This window comes from Asparagus officinalis, chromosome 5, assembly GCF_001876935.1.
Source record: "Asparagus officinalis chromosome 5, Aspof.V1, whole genome shotgun sequence".
Taxonomy (NCBI): Eukaryota; Viridiplantae; Streptophyta; class Magnoliopsida; order Asparagales; family Asparagaceae; genus Asparagus; species Asparagus officinalis.
The window spans coordinates 104,411,084-104,422,713 of record NC_033798.1 but is presented as its reverse complement, the minus strand read 5'-3'; the positions used below and the strand labels follow the sequence as shown (position 1 = coordinate 104,422,713).

The 11,630-nt window shown below is 38.0% G+C and overlaps 1 protein-coding gene across 1 annotated transcript in view; it reads left to right on the top strand.

Annotated features, from left to right (window-relative positions):
- Positions 10,679–11,630, top strand: part of LOC109840481 (mitogen-activated protein kinase kinase 4) — a 2,802-nt gene continuing 1,850 nt past the window's right edge. Inside the window, exon 1 of the mRNA XM_020409150.1 lies at positions 10,679–10,731. Within this exon, the coding sequence (XP_020264739.1) occupies positions 10,714–10,731 (18 nt within the window). The 5' untranslated portion in view covers positions 10,679–10,713. The remainder of the gene's footprint in view (positions 10,732–11,630) is intronic.

The following is an 11,630-nucleotide window of genomic DNA, read 5'->3' as shown; positions in this document are numbered from 1 at the left end:
CTTCCCTCCGAGTCGCCAGTTGACATCTGTAAAGCAAAGGATGACTAAGCAGCTAGTCTATCTTTAGCCATGCCTCATCTGTCAAATCCGAAACATAGTGGAGACATCCTCTCCTGTGCTCGAATGACTCTCTTTCCAACCGCAAGCCGACATCTGTAAAACGAAGGATGACTCAGCAGCATGTCCGATTACTTTCCAACTGCCCTCCTGTGCATAGTTAGAGCCAAGAGTCAATGTCTCAAAGGCGAATAACTATAAAAGGAGAGAATCAGGGTAAAAAATAGGAGGGGGAGGTTCTTCTTCTTCTTTATTAAACTCTGGGATCATTTTTTCCTCTTGATCTACTTTTACTAAAAAAAGAACTAATAACTCTAAAAGAATACCCCCTACAAGGACCTCAATGGTCTCGGGACTCTCCCTCAAACGCCACTCAATCTCTCCAGCTGACTTGACCGTAGGAGGTACCACAGGGGAAAACAAACCCCGCCCTCTTACGGGTTCGTTCTTCTTGGTTATGCAGAAGAATCAGGAATTCCAGTCCAAAGATTGGGCATAAAATCGGAGGAGGAGTCGGCCCCATCTCACATCCTCTCCCTCTTCATCGTCAGTGCGAAGATCTGAACTTTATCCATCAACAGAAAGTTCTCATCGACTGTGTGATCTCGGACATCAACACTTTTCATTTCGTAAGACCGAGTCAAAAGTGAAGGCTACACTATTAAGGCCAACTCAAGATTCTTGACCTGAAAAGGAACTTAATCTCAGTAAGCCAGCTGGCTAGTGAAGGCTGCACTACAACTTTCTATGGTGATGATTGGAAGATTTCAAAAGGCGCATTGATGATTGCCCGATATAAGAAGAATGGTATCTCATATATGACAGCGGATGCATGTTGTTTAATCTCATTTACATCTGGCAATGAGACTTCAATCATCACCATGGACCCTACTATTAAGGCCAACTCAATGCTTTTTTGTTGATGCTCAATATCAAACAGCCAATTAATCTAGAAGAGGATAGTGTCGGTTGGCAACTGAAGGGGAAATTATCTCAGCATGGGAGATGGTGTCTCTGTGATATTCGGGAAGTGACTTGTGAGTGTGACGGAAGTCACGTGGGCATACTGAGTCGTCCCTCGCTTTACAAATGTCGGCTAGCGACTGGAGGGGGAGTTATTTCAGCATGGAAGATGGTGTCTCCACATTTTCTGGGAAGTGATTTGAGCCGACAAGTCATAGAGACCCATCAGGTCAAAGTCTGGATGAGGCTTGTCCGAGGTGGACTGAGATGTTGACATATTCTCTAGGGGAAAGGCTTGAGGCTGGGGCCGAGTTCTCAATTTAGTCGATAGCAGGGAATGTCCTTCTAGTCATTTCTGAGAAATGTCCAATGAGCGATCGAGTGCCCTAAGTATGGACGTATTCGATGATAGGGTCGACCGACACTGCCTTTCGTGTTTACTCAGTAATGTCGGCTTGTTCGACTGGTTAGAATATCGTCTTGCCCAAGCTAAAGACCATCCTTCGAGTCGATATAAAGATGTCGACTCGTCTGGGAGGTCTGTATCTCTCGTGTTGACTTATATCGCCTTTTATGTCGACACCAGAGTGTCGGTTTGATGAGTCGGCGGAGCCGAGGACTCTATAATTGTGCCTTGGGTTTATTCCTGATAAGGTACCAATGGCTTGAAATTCGACTGAGGAGTCAGATGCCTAGAACTCTTGAGAGTTGGCTAGGGCTCTTATTGCATTATTTTGTAAATATTGTATCTTGGGCGAGTGAATACCATAACACTTTTTATTTTGTAAGACCAAGTTGAAAAGTTCTCGATCCAAAATGGCCGAATCAAAAGGTGACTTTTATCGACCATCTTGCAAAGCCAAGACAAAAAGGTGGCCTCATCTAGAGCCGATTACCATCCCATTAAATGCGTAGTCGGACTTATCATTACATTTGCCCCGAAAGTTTTAATGACTCATTAGATCTCATCAGCACTTTACTTCCTCTGTCACCATCGCAGTAATCACAAAGGTGACACGTACCACCTGCAGCCGACACCAGTAAAGTATCAGCCGAATAAGCTGACTGCTTGGGCTAGGCTGAAGTTACACAATTGCCTTCCTAAATCTGCTATAAATAGGTGCACTGCCTACTACATAGAGGTACACAATCTTTTATAATGTAACACACAACAATCATATTTTTCTTCTCCAATTAAGATCAATACTGACTTGACATTCGGAAGAATCCTAGAGAACCCAATTTTGATCCTCGTACATATTATTTGTGTGCATGATCGAACTCTCTGCTCAATAATTAACAATTAAAGAAGATTGAGAAATTCAAAAACTCTCTATAATCCACACTTAATTTCTTTGTTTCATATTTGACATCAACAACAAATGATGCGTGTCACTCCAAACTTTCCAATTACTTTATACTCACTTGCGAAATACCAAATAGGATAAAAATGGAAAGTGATGTCACTTTTTAATTTTCCGTGCATTTCTCATTTAATTGCCAGTTGCCAAACACTCCGTATTTTAGTATCTGCTTCCTTTTGCTGATAATTGGTAGCAAATTAACTTTAAACTTTAGAGAACAAATCAACTTTAAACTTTTCCCAATAATGCAAAGCACAACGAGGCCTTGTGGGGCGAGTTCATGTACCCTAATTAAAGTTCTGTGTACGGCCATGTGTTTTGCTATGAGTCTGCGTGTTGAAGGCGGAGAAATGTTTTGGACATATAATGGATATTTGAGTAATTTGCATAAAGAATATCACCTCATCATGTACTTCCTTTGGGAGCTCTTGCTCCATGGTACTCTGGCCTATTTAACAAAAGGGAAAAATGTGTCCAGGCCCCAAAATGAGAAAGTTCATGTGTTCCGCCCCCTTGTATTTTGGCCCATGTGATTCAGCCTTAAAAAGTACCATTTAATATTTCAAGACCCCTCCACGTCAGCAGTATAAAAAAAAGATTGTATTTTGAAAAAAACCCGAAATTACCCATCCACTTATCTTCCCTAGACGTCTGGTCCACAAAATACATGGAAAGTCACGCCCATTAATGCGATCTGATGAAAAAAATAGAGGGAAATTTCCCGTCCTTTTTTGAACTCTATCATGAGCAATAACTCATGTTAGTTCTAAGTTATTTAATGTTAGTTCTAACTTATTTTATGTTAGTTCTAATTCGTGTTAGAGCTAGTTTTAAGTAGAACTAATATAAATACTTTAGGCTATTTGGTCTAGTGGTAAACCTTATTTTATATTAGTTCTAACTTATTTTATGTTAGTTCTAACTTAGTTCTAATTCATGTTAGAGCTAACTTTAAGTAGAACTAATATGTTTATACCATGTTATAGTGGCTATGTTAGTTCTAGTTAAGCTTATGTTAGTTCTGGTGGTTCTCGTGTTAGTTCTAGCTAATTTTATGTTAGTTCTAACTGATTTCATGTTAGTTCTACTTCTAGCTAGTGTTGGTTCTAATATAAGCGTTAGTTCTAGTGGCTATATTAGTTCTAGTTGAGCTCCTGTTAGAACTGACACGATACCTGTTAGAATTGATACTGGAGAAGCTAGAACTAACACATCATCAAGTAGAACTAACATGACGTTTAGACCTAACAATTACGCTAGAACTAACGACTTAAATAAATTAGAACTAACACGATACCAGTTAGAACTAACACTGGAGAAGCTGGAACTAACACATCATTAAGTAGAACTAACATGGCGTTTAGACCCAACAATTACGTAGAACTAATGACTTGAATAAATTACAACTAACACGATATCTGTTAGAACTAACACTAGAACTAACGCATTAAATAAATTAGAACTAACACGAGCTGGTAAAAATTAGAACTAACCACATTAGTTCTAATCTATACAAAGTTAGTTCTATTTTATAACAAGTTAGTTCTAATTTATACCAAGTTAGTTCTATTTATACCACGTTATAGTTTTATTTATACCACGTTATAGTTCTATTTTATACCACGTTATAGTTCTATTTTATACCACATTATATCTAATTTATATCAAGTTAGTTCTATTTTATACCAAGTTAGTTCTAATTTTATACCACGTTAGTTCTAATTTATACTAAGTTAGTTCTAATTTATACAAGTTAGTTCTATTTTATAACAAGTTATCTCTAAATTATACCATGTTAGTTCTATTCTGTAGCGTGTTAGTTCTAATCTACACCATGTTAGTTCTATTCTGTAGCGTGTTAGTTCTAATCTACACCATGTTAGTTCTATTCTGTAGCGTGTTAGTTCTAATCTACACCATGTTAGTTCTATCGCAGTTCATGTCAGTTCTAGTGTATGCCACGTTACTTCTAATTTATACCAAGTTAGTTATAATTTATAGCAAGTTAGTTCTATTTTATACCACGTTATAGTGTTATTTTATAACAAGTTAGTTCTAAATTATACCACGTTAATTTTATTTTATACCATGTTATATCTAATTTATACCAAGTTTGTTCTATCTTATAACAAGTTAGTTCTAATTTATACCAAGTTAGTTCTATCTTATAACAAGTTAGTTCTAATTTTAACTACATTAGTTCTAATTTATCCAAGTTAGTTCTAATTTATACCAAGTTAGTTCTATTTTATAACAAGTTAGTTCTAATTTTAACCAACATTTACGCTAGAACTAATGCATTAAATAAATTAGAACTAACACGAGCTGGTAAAAATTAGAACTAACATGAGCTGGTAAAAATTAGAACTAACATGAGCTTCGATAGAACAAACATGAGCTAACTCTAGTTATTTATGCCATTTTTAAACTCTATCAATAGCTAACTCATGTTAGTTCTAACTTATTTCATGTTAGTTCTAACTTATTTTATGTTAGTTCTAATGGCAAGTAAGAGCTAACTTTAAGTGGAACTAACATTAACACTTTGGCTACTTGGTCAAGTGGTAAAGCTTGGGAATTTGAAGAGGAGGTCAGGAGTTCAAACCCTTGCAACTACAATATATATTTAAAGGTCTTTGATTGGGCCTTGGGCCTTGGGGCTCTTTGTTAGTTATAACTAATTTTATGTTGGTTCTAACTTGCTCTTTGTTAGTTCCAACTCACTTAAAGTTAGTTCTAACTTGCTCTTTGTTAGTTCTAACTCACTTCATGTTAGTTTTAGTTCTAATTCATGTTAGTTTTAACTCGTTCTTTGTCTAACCCACTGCATGTTAGTTCTAGTTCTAATTCATTTTAGTTCTAACCCACTGCATGTTAGTTCCAGTTCTAATTCATGTTAGTTTTAGGCTCTTGTGCTCTTTGTTAGTTCTAACTCATTTTATGTTGATTGTAACTCACTTCATGTTAGTTCTAGTTCTAATTCATGTAGTTATTTTCACCAACATAAAATCTATAGACAATTGGGAGTACACAAGCTCATACCTGATGTAGTTACTTTCACCATCCTTCTCAAGGGAATGACTGTGCAAGGAATGTTGAAGGAAATAGCAATAATTTTCTTTCAAATACTAAAGAGGGGATTTATGCCAGATGCCGTAGCACACTGTAGTTTGGTTTTTCTTTCAAATACTAAAGAGGGGATTTATGCCAGATGCCGTAGCACACTGTAGTTTGGTCGATTGCTTGTGCAAGCATGGCAATCAAATTGCTGGGTTTAAACTTTAAGAATGATGCTTAAAAATGGTGCTCATACTGATATTGTTGTTTATAATATTCTCATAAAGAAGGTAGAACGGGCAAAACTAATATGGCAGTGAACAGAACTAACGTAAGAGATAACAGAACTACCATAAAAGCGGGTAGAACTAACGTAAGAGATGACAAAACTAACATGAAAGCTGGTAGAACTAACAGTCCAGTCCTTAAAACTAACAGTCCAGCCTTTAGAACTAACAGTTCAGCCATTAGAACTAACATTCTAGCCCTTAGAACTAACAGTTTAGCCCTTAGAACTAACATTCATAGTTCTAATTTTCCTTGTCCCCTCTTTCAAATTCACAGGTTCTTAGATTCTTTAGTCGACTTTTAATCACATTATCTTTAATTTTTAGCTAAATGTCGACATGCCTGAAGATTCAATGTGAGCTTTTAAAAATTTCTGCCGTTAATCTCTTATACAGAACTCTGTTAATCACCAAATCTCACAAGAAAAAAGCAATAAAGGAAAACCCAAACCACTGTTTAAGAATCCAAGAAGATCCCATTTCAATTAAATGAAAGAGAAAAACTACAAAAACCCAATATTGATTCCCTTCATAAATTACAAGAAAACAAGAGCACTATTTTGATTAAGACATTGATTTGGGTAAAGATATTCCGTAACTTAGAAAGGGGAGAACAACGATGCATCGGACCAAAGCTCCAGGCTCCGTCAGCTCGTGGGTCCCACTGGACCATCTTCCGTGTTTGTCGTTGAACCCACGTTCACGAACTATTTCTAAGATGACTCCCCGACCTCCGACTCCATGACCACCGTCCTCGCCTTCGCCTTCCATGACCTCCCCAGGGTATGATCATTTTCAGTGGCTATGACGAAAGTGAGAGAGAAGGAGAAGTTGAGAGATAGAGGAGAGAGAGAGAGAGAGAGAGAGAGAGAGAGAGAGAGATGGGATGAGGTTAAAGAGATGGGCGCAGTTACCAAGCTCAATCAAATCAAAGGGTAAATTTGTAACTTTTGTTGGGCTTTTCTCATGATCCGATACTTTGGGGCCTTAACACAAATACAGTGTGTATTTGGGGCTTATACACATGGGTCAGAATACAAGGGGGCGGGTCACATGAACTTTCTACTTTTGGGACCTGGACACATTTTTCCCTAAACAAAAATCACAAGTTGTGATCTCAACATGTAAAAAGTGTTAAGTTTTATAACATTAATGAATATATATATTCGGTGCGTTGTATATCGGTATACGCTCATAACAAATTTATGATTTGATATTTCTTTTTGACGTAATTTAATCGTAGATTTTTAACATAACTAGTATTGTGTACGGGCGTTGCAAGTAGACACACTTGTTGATCAATTTTTTTGGAATTCTTTTGGTTCTATTAGGTTAGAAAGTGAATAGTTATTAAGATATTATAGTAATTAATAAAGAATTAATATTTATTCAATGAAATGAGACTTAATGCATAAAGATTAAATGAGTATATTTGTAGGAGGTTATGAAGAAGTTATTTTTATCGAAAACAATAACTCTCGGCATAGAAAATTCGCTTACACATGTTTCTATTATAAAATATAAACTACTTGTAAAGAAAGAAGCTCAAGTACATTTACATGAGAGACGGGGATGTCATTTTGAAATTATCTTTCTAGAATTTATTAAACCTCCTCTAGTTTATTATTAGCTCTTAGAGTCCCCCAATTTTTATATTTGATACTTGCAACACATATCTCTAAAATTACATTTCAAGGATATTAAGTGCTAGTATATTGAGGAGGATTTAGTGCAACTCAAGATATAGAAGAGGGAATTATGTATATTTTTTTCCCATTTGTTATAATAATGCAATTTACATATGATTAATGGAGAAATGTGTAACCCTTCATGAATGAGTTCCTTATTGAAGGGGGGTTAAGAAGACAGTGGAATAATAAAAAGTTGACAACTTTTCATATTATTGTGATGTTATATTATTTATTTATTTGAATTTGTAAATAAATAACTTTTATTCATATTATATTTGATAACTGCACATATTTAATAATTCATATAAATATTATATATTAATGTGATATCAATATATATTATAATTATCATACATTAACTATTATACTCAAATAGTAGATTAATACCAGAAAATTAATAATTAATAGCAGAAATTGTTAATACTCTTAAAATTGTAGTAGTAATCCATTCTATAAGCATCATTAGGACCAACTAACTATATCATTTTCTAAATTGATCTTTCTGCACTTTCTATTTTCCATTTATAACCCAATAATATCAATGTATTACCTTAGTGACCATAGAATGAAAATTAACCCTTTGCACATATTGAGTAAAAGCAATTACACTTATAATGCATTGTCATGAACAAAGTTTTCTTTATTCCGAGAATAAGCATAAAGCATTAAGAGATTCAACCATACTATACAAACAATTTAGCATATTTACAAACATGCCTAGGAGTTGGAAACCAATTTACATGCTAAGGAAATTTAGCATATTTACAAACATGCCTAGGAGTTGGAAACCAATTTACATGCTAAGGAAAAAACATATACGAAGATGGAAGGGGGACATGCCTAGGAGTTGGAAACCAATTTACATGCTAAGGAAAAAACATATACGAAGATGGAAGGGGGAAAACCAATAAGTTTATGACTGAAATAGCTGCAGATTTTGATAAAAATACAGAACCATTTCTTTGTTGCCTTCACCGATTTTTTCTCTGCTCTCTAAATTGTTACATTGATGCTTCCATTACCATCTCCTCATTCAATTCGATCGTACTCCACCAGTGATGTTACCATTGACACACTCACACTTCTTGCGGTTTGTAAGTGCTGTAGTTGTGTCTCCTTACTTTTCAACATGAATAAATTTGATTAAGAGTTAGAATTTTGGTTAGAAAAATTTGATAAGATTCTATAGTAATTTATAGTGATTTATGGAAGAGGAATAGTTGTAACGATTTTCATTATTAGTGTGTAATGTGAAGACTTAGTGGGGGAATGTTATAATAGTAATTTATAGTGATTTATGAAAGATGAATAGTTGTAACGTTTTTCATTATTAATGTGTAATGTCAAGACTTGGTGGGGGAATATTATTAGTGGGTGGTTAAATGAATATTTGATGCTAATAAATAGGGAGGTTATGAAAAATTAAGTATGTACATATCTTAATGTATGCATGTATGGATGTGTTAGAGATGTATGCATGTATGTGTTTCGGAGGGTATTATTGAAAGAAATATTTTAACATGGCAACACACTTTTATAATAGTATTAGATTAGATATTAGATTTACTCAGTCTATCATGATAAACTTATTATCAATCAAACGACCTAAAATAAGATAGACTTGTCGAAGATCAATATCAAAATTCGTTAGATTTGATTTTTTTTAGGAATGTGTATATGTGTAGACAAATTTATAGTCCGGAGGAACAATAGAGAGTCAATACAAAAAGGGTGGATTTGATTCAACCCACAACTCTAATGAATACTGTTTTAATTTTTCATACGATAGAACAAAATTCCTTTTCCCTTTTCTTTATTTTTCACTAAAAAAGATGAAGAGGTTGGAAGTGATGCAATAAGGATCAAAATGCATCTCATACCCATATATGCATAGATATGGTTTTTGGTACTCCTTCATTTGTTTAATTTGCATTGAAATAAAGCTACAAAAATAAATACTTCAATGACTTTTATGTTTCACTTGTTTGACTTGCAACATTTTAATTACAAATATAAATGAAGTTATAATTTAAAAAAAAAAGTGCAGCAAATTTTGCAATAATAAATATTACATAGAGCTTTCGTTGAAGGAAATCAGCTTCAATTCCATGAAGAGTTGAGAAAAAGTGGTGCAAATACTATATAATTTCATGTAAATTTCATAAATTAGTTATTTGATGATGCGACAGTTCCCTTATACTTTTTTTTATTTATACTTTTCAAATGTGCAACTTTTCTTTCATCTAATTAGCTACAACATTTGTCGCAAACTGTTTTCTACAAAATTAAAATGCCATCGGGTTTTCTAGTTACAATTTAGCAAACCGAATAACGGGAGGTGAGTTGACAGCGTAGGAAATTTCCGAATAATAGATTTGAAAATTAGCTCCGCCCCTCCCCCCTCAATAAATGTTGCAACAGCTTTTGCTGCATTTTCCATAGTTGCGGCATCAAAATTCAGTTCGAGCCAACAATCCGCAAATCAAACAGCAATTTAGCACAACTACCCCCACACCCTTCCCCCGCTTCTCCCCCTCTCATCAGTCTCTCTTCACAATAGCAACAAACTAGTTTAAGGAAAAAAAAGGAAAAAAAAAATCCCCACAAAAAAGCCATCCATTTCTCATTCGTATATACTATATAAAACCAAAAAAAGCCACTCCTCTCTCCTCTCTTTTATATTCATCCATCATCCCTTCAGCTCTTCCTCGTCTCTCTCCCCAAAAGCTTTAAAAATCACAATAATCCAAACGCAATCCAGAGCCCAATCGGCGAAAGGAGGCCTCGCGCATAGCCACGGGCGATCAGTCGCCCGTCGCCATCAGCTCGGTCAATGCAGCTCTCCGGTCCCCACCGCCCGTCTCCGCTGCGCCGCCGCCCCAGACCTCTCTCCCTCCCCTTCCTCGCAGCGCGACCCGCTCCTCGCCGTCCGCGCCTCCCCCTGAACCCGGCCGCCTCCTCCGCTTCGGCCGGCTCGCACTCCCCCCACCGCCTCCTCCAGCCTTCCTCCACCCGCCGCCCTCTTTCCACGGACGCTCCACCGCGTCCGCCGCCTCGGCTCGGCTCGCGGCGGCACACGCGTCTCGCTTCGTCCGCACACCGCAGCCCACCAACCGCCCCGTACGCCCTCACAGCGTCATCTACCGGCAACCACTGAGGAACTCCGTCCGCCGCCAGATCTGCCGCGAGATCGAGATTCATCGCGCACCGCCGATCAACTCCGTTCGTCGTCGCTGCCCACGTCCATGTTCGAACCACGGCCGGCCGAGATGCCAGCATCCTCACTCGAGTACCATGGACGGCGGCTCCCTCGAGAAGCCAAGCCGCATCGAGAGCGAGCCCTTCCTCTCCCACGTCGCCGGCCAGGTCCTCCAGGGCCTCGCCTACCTCCACAGCCGGAAGATCGTCCACCGCGACATCAAGCCGTCCAACCTCCTCATCAACAGCCAGAAGCAGGTCAAGATCGCTGACTTCGGGGTCGGGAGGATCCTGGCCCAGACCATGGATCCTTGCAATTCCTCGGTGGGCACCGTCTCCTACATGAGCCCCGAGAGGATCAACACGGATCTCAATGACGGGGCTTACAACGGGTACGCCGACGACATCTGGAGCTTCGGGCTGAGCGTGCTCGAGTTCTACCTGGGCAAGTTCCCCTTTGGGGAGAACTTGAGAGGGCAGGGGGACTGGGCCAGCTTGATGTGCGCCATCTGCTTCTCGAACCCGCCGCAGGCGCCGGCGACTGCTTCGAGGGAGTTCAGGAGTTTCATTGCCTGCTGCCTGCAGAAGGAGCCCGATAGGAGATTGAGCGCCGTGCAGCTGCTTCAGCACCCGTTCATCACGAGGTCGACTCAGACGTCGGGATCGACGTCGGTCTAGAATCGCGAGGTTGATGGCGGATGGCGAGCGATGGAAGGTTTGGTTTTGACGTTTCATTGTTGTTGTTTGTTGTTTGTTGTTTGTTTTACTTACAAATGGTTAATGAATGTGATGGTATTAGATTATTTGGCTGGCTTGCTTGCTTGAGATGTTGAAAACCCAGCCGGGGATTCGACGGTGGAAGGAGGAGGATTGAGGAGGAAATTTGGTATAAAACCTGTTTTTATAATTGAAATTAGACGCGGCCCCATTTGTCCCCTTTCCCTGAATAATGATATTTATGGGCTCTGTTCCTCTTTTACTGTTCTTCCTCTTTTATATGTTTTTTTTTTTTT